At 37.3% G+C, this 13,113-nt stretch overlaps 2 protein-coding genes across 2 annotated transcripts in view; one reads left to right on the forward strand and one right to left on the reverse strand.

Moving 5' to 3' along the window:
• Window positions 1–13,113, forward strand: part of LOC134750513 (TGF-beta-activated kinase 1 and MAP3K7-binding protein 1-like) — a 140,502-nt gene that overhangs the window by 102,617 nt on the left and 24,772 nt on the right. The window lies entirely within an intron of this gene.
• LOC134750580 (alpha-2C adrenergic receptor) overlaps window positions 1–13,113 on the reverse strand; it is a 661,861-nt gene that overhangs the window by 4,381 nt on the left and 644,367 nt on the right. The window contains exon 5 of the mRNA XM_063685789.1: window positions 1,799–1,948. Within this exon, the coding sequence (XP_063541859.1) occupies window positions 1,799–1,948 (150 nt within the window). The remainder of the gene's footprint in view (window positions 1–1,798; window positions 1,949–13,113) is intronic.

Consider the following 13,113-nt stretch of genomic DNA (forward strand, 5'->3'; position numbering starts at 1 on the left):
CTTTGGCCTACTGTCGTATAGATGGCGTTGACGGTTTCGTTTGTTATTTAACAATTTTAACGCATCAGTTAAAGAACATGGGTTAAAATCATAAAAATAATTAATGCTAATAAAAAAAATCATTTATCCATATTTAAATACATTTTATCGTATTTTTATAAATCTTCATTTTTAGTTTTAAAGTGTGTCGACAGATGGCAGTGAATTTACTGGGGTTACAAAATTTACTATGACAGTACTGCTCTAGTATAAGTTACTCTATGATACGACGTATGGCGTCCAAAGGATTAAATTGCACAGAACAATGAAAAATATTTAATTAAAGTGATAAATGAACAAAAGGCGAATATTATGCATAAATAAATATATTATGCAAAATGGAATTAAATAATTTTAAAACAATATTATTATAAGTAACGAAACCCAATGCCGAGGGCGGCATTATATTATTTTACGTTGTCATCATGGGTTGAGTCGCTCGCGGTACGTGGGGTCATTTTTAGGGTTCCGTACCCCAAGGGTCCGTCTGTCCGTCTGTCTGTCTGTCACCAGGCTGTATCTTATGAACCGTGATAGCTAGACAGTTGAAATTTCACAGATGATGTATTTCTGTGGCCGCTATAACAACAAATATTAAAAAGTACGGAACCCTCGGTGCGCGAGTCCGACTCGCACTTGGCCGGTTCTTACAATATTTGCACCGCTGCATGCAGACTGAATGCACGGATTTCTTTTATCTTGTAACACCTTTTCATGTTTTTCCTAATCCCCCGTCTCGCTCTGGCCTTCGCAGCGTAGTATATTCGCATATACACGAACACCATGATGCAGGACGGTATGAAAAAGCTGCCAAGCGCCGAGCAATAATAAGATAAGATAAGATAAACTTACAGGTCTAGGCCTAGGGTTTTTTCTAATCCTCCGTCTCGCTCTGGCCTTCGCAGCGTAGTATATCCGTATGTACACGAACACCATGATGCAGGACGGTATGTAGAAGCTCCCAAGCGCCGAGCAATAATAAGATAAGATAAGATAAACTTACAGGTCTAGGCCTAGGGTTTTTCCTAATCCCCCGTCTCGCTCTGGCCTTCGCAGCGTAGTATATCCGTATGTACACGAACACCATGATGCAGGACGGAATGAAAAAAACTGCCGAGCAACGAGCAATAATAAGATAAGATAAGATAAACTTACAGGTCTAGGCCTAGGGTTTTTCCTAATCCCCCGTCTCGCTCTGGCCTTCGCAGCGTAGTATATCCGTATGTACACGAACACCATGATGCAGGACGGTATGTAGAAGCTCCCAAGCGCCGAGCAATAATAAGATAAGATAAGATAAACTTACAGGTCTAGGCCTAGGGTTTTTCCGAATCCCCCGTCTCGCTCTGGCCTTCGCAGCGTAGTATATCCATGTATACACGAACACCATGATGCAGGAAGGTATGAAAAAGCTTCCAAGCGCCGAGCAATAATAAGATAAGATAAGATAAACTTACAGGTCTAGGCCTAGGGTTTTTCCTAATCCCCCGTCTCGCTCTGGCCTTCGCAGCGTAGTATATCCGTATGTACACGAACACCATGATGCAGGACGGTATGTAGAAGCTCCCAAGCGCCGAGCAATAATAAGATAAGATAAGATAAACTTACAGGTCTAGGCCTAGGGTTTTTCCGAATCCCCCGTCTCGCTCTGGCCTTCGCAGCGTAGTATATCCATGTATACACGAACACCATGATGCAGGAAGGTATGAAAAAGCTTCCAAGCACCGAGCAATAATAAGATAAGATAAGATAAACTTACAGGTCTAGGCCTAGGGTTTTTCCTAATCCCCCGTCTCGCTCTGGCCTTCGCAGCGTAGTATATCCGTATGTACACGAACACCATGATGCAGGACGGTATGTAGAAGCTGCCCAGAGCCGAGTATATCACGTAGCCCATGTCTTCGGACACCTGGGGACAAGGAAACAGTCTTTGTTCATAAAAATAAATAAATATTATGGGACAATCCTACCCAACCCGATAGTAAGCTCAATAAGACTTGTATTTAATAAACGACGATATATGTGACGTTTTCAACCAAAAGGTACCACATTGTCGCTTGTCGATAAGGTTGATTGCTAATTGAAGCTATATGGAAATAGCGCCTTATTGACAACCGACAATAAGTACCCTTTTGGTTGAGAATGGCACATAGGGGCATTTTCTATAAAAAGGGACTTTATTGTCGATCGCGCTTACGCCACACAGCTTCGCGCGGCATTGTATTTATATCGAAGCATCGTTAATAATGGCGTAAGCGCCATCGACAATAAGGTCCCTTTTTATAGAAAATACCACATTATCTAGATAAATGAACTTAAATCACTACACGTACCCGCCGTGTCTGTCTGTTTGTGTGTATGTATGTAAGCGAAATACTCAAAAATTAGTGAACGGATTTTAATGCGGTTTTCACCTATCGATAGTGATTCTTGAGGAAGGTATAAGTGTATAATTTGTTAATCCGTGCGAAGCCGGGGCTAGTCGCTAGTACCTAGATAAAAAAAAACATTCATAACTCAGGAACATAATAATATCTGTGATGATCACGTGACCAACACGTCGAACGTGGTTCGCGGTAAGCCCTCACGGCCCGGCCACGACGAGCCGCGGCGAGCGGCGGCCATAGGTTGGAACGAAAGGTCCGATCGCTGTGTCTCGTTCCAACCTATGGCCGCCGCTCGCCGCTACCGCCGCCGCGCGATGTCGTGGCCGGGCTGTCATGGGCCGTCATGGGCCGTCAGGATTAATTCAAATATCTGGAACTATTGTTATAATGTGGGAATTTATACAAAAATGCATTTACTTTCGTAATTTCTTCGACAATTGCTTCTCGTAGGACAATATTGTAATTTTAACAGTGGGTGAACTATAGTACATTCAGCAGCAGAAGTTGCTAAGCGGGCGAGGTGTTCAAAATTACGTATACGCTCTTATTCTCTTAACATACCAATAAAATAAAAAAATAACAATAATGTCGCGTCATGATCATTTTGAACACCTCGCCCGCTTAGCAACTTCTGCTGCTGCAACCTATGGTGGAACGAGATACTTCAGATACTTTTAGTATTTTATATTGTAAAAAGGTATATTAATTATGGAATATTGGAATTAAACCCACTGTCAAATAATTGACTATTTGAGCCTAAACCCACTGTCAAATTTTACTAGTTTCTGAAACAAATTTTAAAAAGTTATGACACTTGATCATCGAATGAAAATCAGAAACAAAAACAAACAGCATAACAATTGTCACTCATGTATAGGTACAATAATAGGAAATAGAGTAGAATTTTATTTTGGAAATACTATTGAAAACTCAGCCTTTACAGAGATATTATCAATAGGTATCACATTTCAAAGTGCATGAATAAATTACAGGTTAAAGATTACACACTGGTTGCGTCAAAGACTCTTTAAGCAATATGAACTGCCCCAGTCAAGAGGCTCGATTGGTGAAAAATTGGCGAAAAGAAGTAGCAAAGTTTGCTCGTTACGCAGACATTGATAGATTGGCCTGGTACTCGTACGGAGATAATATATCATTATTTCAACTAAGCGAGGCTAAAACGTTCTACTTAACATGCTAAATATGGCCTGGTTGGAAAAAATACAGCGATTCTCTACATACTAATTTTAATACGGAAATATAACGGGATAAAGACGACCATTATTAAATAAATAAATAATAAATAAATATTATAGGACATTCTTACACAGATTGACTAAGTCCCACGGTAAGCCCAAGGAGGCTTGTGTTATGGGTACTCAGACAACGATATATATAATATATAAATACTTAAATACATAGAAAACACCCATGACTCAGGAACAAATATCTGTGTTCATCACAATCACATCACACACACACACACATACACACACATACACATCACATTAAGAAGACATACACAGTTAAATTGGTCATTTTGGAGAATCATTTTCTTTCAAGACAAGCATTTAACAAAGCAATATTGACGTTAATTTAGGATTAACAGGATATTTTTTCATCGTGGCTTCAACGGCAACTTTAACTAAGAGCCGAACCTCGCACTAATGAATATTAGCATCATGCATATTAACCCGTTGAGTGGCAAAAACGACAAATATCTAACGACTTAGTCGTATATGTAACGTATAGTTTGTGCCAATATAATTGGCGCGTGAGTGACCTTTTTGTATATGACATATGTTATTTTGTTAAGTCAAACAAATAAGATGAAATTATATGAAATATGTATGACTATTTGTTCTTTTCTTTGAACAAGGGTCACTGAGTGTGACACAAATGAAAGTCATGTGAATATTCTACTAAACTTTTATCCTTAATGAGGTAGAAAAAGGAGCAAAACGGTCAATAAGCAATTAGTAAATACAGTTAGACATATTATCAGTAAGGTAAACATTTAGTTTTGATTATCTTCTCGATAACTTAATAGTAAAAGGTTATACATTTTGATTCAGACAGCTTCAAAATAAATCAGTTTATGTTGAAAAGCACCCTCAAATAAAATTGTACATACTTTAAGTATGTAAATGTTTTTTTTTTTTACCAGAAGCAAATGCCACTGTCTTGCACTGCCATTAAGTAGATAAAATCTGAGAATAAGAAAGGTAGAAAACGGCGATATATCCTCGTTACTAATCACTTCAATATTATTTAAACTTTGTTCAACTGGCACAGTTGCATATCTTTTGTTTCGTTCAATTTAAAATAAAATAAATTCGACCATATTTCTATCACTATTAATTATTAAATTAATTTCAAATACAACTGGCAATTTTGTTGTATTGTGGGCTTAAGGAGGATATGATAAAAATTCATTTTCGGATTTATTTAACATTTTGAAATACCCGATTAAAATGATACCTGAGAGACAGTTTTTGAGTAGAATTCCTAAAATCGCCGTAACCACTACCTTGCAACGCCCACATTCTTATTTTGAACCGCCTTTTGTAAGAATTAATCATTGGGCCCATTGTCCACCATCAATGGCGTCCCGGCTTTGTGCAGCACATATCTAACACATAGCTTACAATAGAATGTAAATATGGCTGAATTCATGCATAATTACACAGGTATTGTGTTTGATATCCCGGGATTAGGTGTATAATACGCTTTGCCATCAATAAAAGTTACCGGGTCATTTGTTGCACATCAATAACAAAGAAACAGTACACGCAAATTAAGTGCCTGCCTGTGAAGCCGATGGTCCTGGGTTCGAATCCCGGTAAGGGCATTTATTTGTGTGATGAGCACAGATATTTGTTCCTGAGTCTTGGGTGTTTTCTATGTATTTATGTATTTGTATATTATATATATCGTTGTCTAAGTACCCACAACACAAGCCTTCTTGAGCTTAATGTGGGACTTAGTCAATCTGTGTAAGAATGTCCTATAATATTTATTTATTTATTTATTTATTAAGTATAATATATGTCACGCCCTCGCCAGACAAAGAATGAAAGATTTTGGAACCGGCTATCTGGAACCAAAGGAATTCAAAACGCTACCCATGAATTCCATCAACCGGCACATGGAGATGGTGGGAAAAGCTCTTGAGTAGCGGACGGATCTTTCCTAGGGAGGTAACTGCACAAAAGATCCCTAGGTCGAAGTATATCCGCAAGGGCCCCGAAAACCATAAGATAAGATAAGATAAGCATAACATAAATTAAACTATAGAGGGTCATACACAAAATATAGAGGGCGATTTTGTTATGTTCATCAATGGCCATGCTAAAAAACATTTTCTGATGTCAACCCCTAAATCGCGAAAAAGAATTATCTGTTCCATAGAAACAAAGACATTATGATTCACCGAAATATATGAAAGACCAATTACTTTTGGGGTTGGCCCCGTAGGTCAGCGTTAATCACGACACGTTGTCGTTTTGCCTCTACGAAGCATTTTCGCTACATACCGGGAAACCCATGTTATCGGCTACGACGTAGCGCTACGACCATAGCCCAACGTGATTGTGTAACAGTTGTACAGTGTGTACAACTTTGGGAAGAAATAAAATTATTTTATTAAATATTTTTGATTTGTGTTTTAAGTAGTACACACACTCTACTATATATTAATTATAAATTTCACCACTGGAGGGCTTCCTCACTTTTTCATTAATATATGACATCTATTTCAGTTTGTACAGTGTGGCCAACATATTCACCTCTCAGAGTACGAATGAGGACAAAATGACATCATTTAGATATCGGTTTGATGTCAAATGTAAGTTTGAATTGGCCTCCATGGCAAAGGTTTGTATACATATTTACGAGGATAAAGTAGGCATTTAACAAAGAGGTCAAATATTAAAAGCCGGAAATTCGCGGCCATGAAACGTAACGGCGCATCTTAAACATCCAATTTACAGTTTGGGAAACTGAGTCATTTCTAGAACAATTATATTAATATTCACAATTGTACGTCTTGGAGGTAGCGGGTAGCGGGGCGTGTTTAGAAGCGGGTAGCGAGGCGTATTTAGGAGCGGGTAGCGGGGCGTATTTAGGAGCGGGTAGCGGGGCGTATTAAGGAGCGGGTAGCGGGGCGTATTTAGGAGCGAAAAGAGTCCGTCTAAGCTAACTTTGCGTCGATTTGAATAGAACAAAGTGAGTATTACATAGGCCTCGCAGAGAAGGCGCGCGTGGTGTGCCCACGCGCCTTCTGAGGAGGCAGGGCTAGAAGTTACTCCCTAGCCCCCCCCAGAGAAGGGCCCGCTGCATGTGGTAGTGGCGGGCGGCGTCGGCGTGGTCACGGTTGCGTACTTAAGAGAACCCGTGGCCACGCCCCATTGGCGGCGCGCAGGCATACCGTTGGTTTTTTAGTGGGTAGTGGTGCCTTTTGCCGAGTCCCACATAACCCGCACTTTCTCCCCCGAGGGTGTGGGTATGCATAAAGCATTTTTCCTACGGAAAAAAAAATGACCCTGACCCACTTTGAAACCTTTTCACATTTACTACGTCATTGGCAACATTGACTTAAAAAGTAAAATTACCATGAATATTGTGACATTACTGTAAAAACGTTTTATGGTGGGTCACAAATCACAGTTTGTTCGATTCTAAATATGAATAAGAGTTGCGTATGTTATCCTTTGTAGATAATAAGGAGATGAGTGGAACCCGGGTGTGTACAATAAACTACGTCAAAAAGAGAGGTATGGGCACTGTGAATGTCATCTCGCTTTGTTGGTCCGAAATAAACAATTTTTATTTTTATTTTATTTGTGTGGTAGGGCACAGCACAGCGGATGTCATACCAGATCTAGAGCGGAGCCCAATTTCATTTCATTTCATTTCATTTGTGTTTTTTTAAGTAGTCACACTCGGCCTTCACCACTGGAGGGCTTCGTCACTTTTTCTTTAATATATGACATCTATTACAGTTTTTGATTCTTATAGTGTTGTGTTTGTGTTCCTGCCAGTGAGTAAGGTTGCCAGCGCTGAACAAGGGTGAAGTGGTCGTCTAGAGTTGCAGGCGTCCATAGGCTACGGAGACTGCTTACCATCAGGCGGGACGTATGCTTGTTTACCACCGACGTAGTATAAAAAATGGGCTGATGTATCCATCCAAGTAGAATAAACATAATAAACGCTTAATTCTGAATGTAGCCTTATTTTATACTAAGGCAGCCATACTGTCCTTTCATTAAAACATTCAATCTTCATTTTTATGACACTTTTCAAATTAAATACTCCGAAAAGTTCATTAATAGTGTCATAACTAATGTTACTTAATTAACTAAACTTACTTCGTTTAGTTTCCCAGTGAATTTACTGGTATTTCATTGAAGATCAATCTTTATAACTAGAGTTAGACCAAGATAAAATCTGCAACGATTTTAATTGCAAGTGTCAAACTTCTATGAAATTATGACGTACTGCGTGTGCTATCAAAATCGCTGCAGACTTATCTTGGTCTAACTCTATTACCTTATTAACGCAACATTGTAGTTTTTATACTGATTTTTCGCGTTTAAGATTAACACATGTAAAACTAAAAATATTCGGGTTTTTTAATCAACAAGAAAATACATTTATTTTATTAAAATATACGATTAACAATAAATACCTAAAAACTAAGAAATAAATAAGCAATTAATTCTGAAACATTTTTTAATTAACATTACAACATGCTTAAAATTATATGTAAAGAACGACTGAGTTTACATAGGTACTCAAAGGTGAATTTATTAGTAAAGTTTAAATTCAACTTTACACTTTGAATATTTACTATGAAGTCTCTAGAGCTATGTTCTTAGTCTGATTGAAGTCATAAAAGTCGGAATGAATATAAATGTGAAATCGTAAATATGAATATAAAAATACTATTTCGTATGTACACGTATATGGAATAGAATATAGTGCTTTTAGAAGAACTCTGGACTAAGGTAACATAAAATAGTAGTTTATGTAACTGGTACATAATGAGGGGCCTTCAAAAAACGAGTGTGGTTAATAAAAGGATGACGAGTAAAGTTACGCGCGTACGCATGCTTTTAGCTTTCCGATGCGTACGCATCTTCATACTAGCGATTTCTCTTATATAAAATGCGCCTCGATGCTGATAGATGCAGGATAGATGTGATTCCACCCTTATTCGCCCAAATTTAATTCATAATTCAGAATGGTCCCAAAAATGGTAATTTTATTAATTTATTTTTATTTTTTCAGCAATTTTGGCCTTGTATTATATTTAACAAACTTGGTATCCACTGAGCGTGTTTGTAAAATGTATACAACCATACTTATTTATAATCATAATTTAAACTGGACAATGTCCAGCCTTAAGTTGGCTACTAATCTTTTTAGGACAAGCATAAGTTCCAGTTTTTATTACCGTATTTTAAGCCAAGAAAGAACATTTATAAACGAAAAAACTCTAAAATTTTAAAGTAAAAATTTGGCACTAGTAACCGTTTTAATGTCACGTCGGTCGGAGCGCTTAATTTACGAACGTTACAACCTCCTTGGCTAAAGTTGGTTAAGAATCTGGCAAGCGCTGCGTTTTTATTAAGACGAAAGTGGAGGACCCGCGCGTCGCTTTTTCATACAAACGTGGTCTTCATTTTCCTCTCTAGATATTAACATTATTGAAAATATTTTGACAATAAAACTGGATTTGGCATGAGTGGTGGGCGAACTGTCAGAATGGGATAGTCTTATGTACTATCCCATTCTGACAGTTCGCCCAAAAAATTAATCCCCATCGTAAATTTGTATGGTTTCATACATATGGTATCATATTGTCGCATTGCGTATGTTCTGTCCCTCACGGGCGCACGCGGTAGGCCACTTCTATAGGATCCCACCTTCTATGATTTTGACAGATCTGTTGTATATCAACCACAGCTATGCCTCTACGTTTGTTTTATTTAAGTTTTGAATTATTATAAGTTTGGAGCATTAAAAATTTTGTATGAATTCTGTTTTTCACTCCTAATTTTTACAATAACCAAAAAATCTAAAAAAAAGTCAAACATAGGGGCATAGCGATGTCCATCATTTGATTTTATTAGATTTTTTCATTCTTATAATCATCGTCATCATCATCTATTTATTTTTTAAAGACACCAATTGTCCACACAATACAAAAAATATTAACCTAAGACTAAAATTAAACCTTAAAATTTAAATATCCAGAGAGGAAAATGGGGCCTACGTTTGTATGGAGAACCGGTCGTCCCCTTTCCTCTAAAGTACAGTCTGAGAGGTTATTTAAGATTTGGCAAGGTGCGAGGCAGTGACAGTCCACTGAGTATATGAAAATTAGTTTAAAGGAGTAAAAAGGGGGATTAAGATTTACAAAAATGTTACTTTAGTGTATAGGGTCAGTTGGTTTGAAATGGACCCACAGACTACATATACACCGCATTATGAAGCGTTTACAGAAAGTTAGTTAGTTACCATATATTACGCCAAATTTACTAGTAAAATGCTACGATTCGAGCAGCACAATGAGGGCTACCGCGTCTAATTTCGCCGCTAGGGGCGCTAGTGTAGATGGAGGTCTTTCAAAATGTCAAATGTATAGAAGTTTGGGGGGTTTCAAGCTTTTATATCGGGAATTTTCACTCCTTATTCATAATTGTGGTAAATCTTTGTCTATCTTTGTTTAATCATGGTAAACAATAAATATAGCTAAGTAAATGTCAGTGGTTTAAAAAAACTGCCAAGTTAAATAGGTTGCAAAAAATTACACATACACAGGTTAAAATACCTTTGAGTATATTAGAACGTATTGATTTTATAAAAATAAGCATAGAAGAAGTTTGAGATCTGTTTTTCTGGACCTACATCTACAGTGGCGCCAACTGGTGAGCACGAAAACGGTAGCCCTCATTGAATTGTATTCTACATCTCGCTTACACGATTTGGTGGTTTTTATACGATAAAGCTTCTGTTTTTTGAAGGTCAAAAATATTTAAATTTTTATCGTGTGCCCATGTGTTCTAATAAATAGGTATCGTTGAGCATTCATTTTTCCATTCAACGTCGAGCCCTGTGTTCCATTTAGCTCATACTGCCCCTATCTATATATCTAGTATCCAAGTCAATTCAGATAAATCCTATTTTGTAGGCACTATCTTATAGAAAGCAAGATTTATAACGAATTGATGAAGTTTCTGAACTTCGTGAAGTAAATCTAATTTATTGAAGTAAGTTTTTTTTGCCGGGGCTATAGAAAACTTTTCAAGTGACTCTAAGTCAATGAATACTTTTTGTGTCTTTGATTTAGTTTATTTCTATTCAAACTTTTTTATTTCCAGGTTTTCTAAGAGTAGTTAAACTTTTTGAATAAGTTGATCATACCAAATTGTCAGTAAATAAGAACAAAAAAAAAACTATACTTACTCATCCTTTTATTTTGGGTGCTAGTACTAGTGTAAGACAAATATAGTATGATTCTCTCTGTCTATGTTTGAAATGAGACAGTCCTTTGACAAACTATACAAGTATTATCCATTTGTGGTCACTTTTATGAAAAGCAACGATGTCAACAGCGGTTGTAGCATGGCCACATTTTTATCGCCTGTCATTTCTAACAAGACTTGTTGTATGTAAGCGCGAAAGTGACAGGCATAGTGACAGGCGATAAAAATACCATGCTACCGCCGCAGAAAGTTATTAAATTTTATATTTAATAGCCAGATTAACTTAAATCAGCATTGCAAATGTAACATTCACAGGTGACGTACGGATTTAGGCCGCATCGGCATTTTACTACTTAATTGCAACATTTGCAACGCGACTACTGCCGGCTTGATGCCCCAAATGTCAAAATTCTGGGCAGCAACATCGATTTCGACAATTGCGGCAGCAATACAGTCGGCAGTAAAGTCGCGCTGCAATACTGCAGCAGTAATGAATAGCCGTAAGGCTACCTACCTAGAATGGTACCTTAAGGCATGTTAGGTTTTCTGCCACTACGGCTTATGCAAAACTGTTGTTTATTTTCACGTCTTAAAACCTAATTTCCAACAGCCTCATATGCTCCAGGATACGAGACGTGGCTGTCCGGGTTCCGTATTAGCGTTTAATCTACGTAATGCCAAATGTACTTTCTGGGTACGGTTGAGTTGTCTTATTTGCCGACTTTCAAAAATTTATGTTTTGACTTCCTCAACTAATAAAAAAAACGGTCAGTGGACATTTAAGCATTTATATTAGTATTTTTTCATATCATAATGATATATATTATATTAGGGACCCAAGATGAATGATGATGGGAGAATGCATTGCCACACGAGATAAGAAATGCTACAAGCTACTGCTCGTTTAAAAATAAACTTAAAAATAAACTAGTGCGTGAGGCCTACTACTCGTTGGACGCCTATTTTCGAGTGCCAGACTAAGTAATAAAGATTGGATCCTTATGATAAATAGAAACTGGTTAGTTAGCCAAGTAATTTTCAAATAATGAATACTGTAATAGATTTAAGTACCTAGTATTAAGACATAATGACATGTAAAAATATTTTTTATCAATAAATGATCGTATCGTATCGTATCGTATTAGTTAATTTCATTAACTACCTTATCTTATCGTATTTTGAATAAGTCACACTGCAAGTGATCGTAATATAATTAAGCTTACAAGCTAATAAGCTAATAAGCCTGATTGTCCTTTGTTGTGGAAACTTGGTCAAAGGACAAAATCTGTTTATTATTAAGTAGTAACATAGGCTAGGATCAACTAACACTCATTGGACTATTTGTTGTCTTGAATAAAATAATATAAATAAATAATATGTTTGAATAGGCCTCTTGCTCTAAATCAAAGCAAGATGAAATCCTAAGCATCTTGACTAGCTCATACGTTTGATCGAATCAAGAGCAAATCAAATATCAATAGTATATCAAATTACAACATACCTCCTATGCCACACGGCTTGGTATAATATAGCCTACAGACACCAAAACAATATTACACGCAATTGCCCGCGATCGCTTTGCGAATAGTGATGTTCTTTTCATTCCCAGGAATTTTCTCTAGATGGGAATATTGGGATTTTGATGTTTCCTTTTTTTTTAGTCTGTTTGTGTGTCCCACTGCTGGGCAAAGGCCTCCCCTCTCCCTTTCCAATCCTCCCTGTGCTGAGTAAGATCCCGCCAATCCCGTTGGAACGCATCCAATTCATCCCGCCATCTCTCTTTATCGGTCTGCCTCTGCCACGACTACTCTGATGCCAGCTAGTAGCTATTTTGGCCCGTCTTGATGTTTTCTACAATATTTAGATAATTTTATTCACTTCGTATGCATAGCAGTTTAGAACTTTCAACCACATTTACAACCCCCTAGAGGTTTATTAAACATATTAATAACAGGTCACTCACGTATTTTAAGTCGAAAAACGCTCCCACTCACGCGCGCTTGGGAGCGTTTTTCGACTTAAAATACGTGAGTGACCCGTTATTAATATTTTTAATATGTATGTGGCCCTTAGAGGTTATACTTCAAAAACTCTTTTCTTAGTGAAACTTTATAAGGGTGAGCCAATACGTTGAGAAATAATTTTAAGGAATATTTTACTCACACATCTTTTACTATGTCATTAAAAATGTAAAC

Source organism: Cydia strobilella, chromosome 20 (genome assembly GCF_947568885.1).
Source record: "Cydia strobilella chromosome 20, ilCydStro3.1, whole genome shotgun sequence".
NCBI lineage: Eukaryota > Metazoa > Arthropoda > Insecta > Lepidoptera > Tortricidae > Cydia > Cydia strobilella.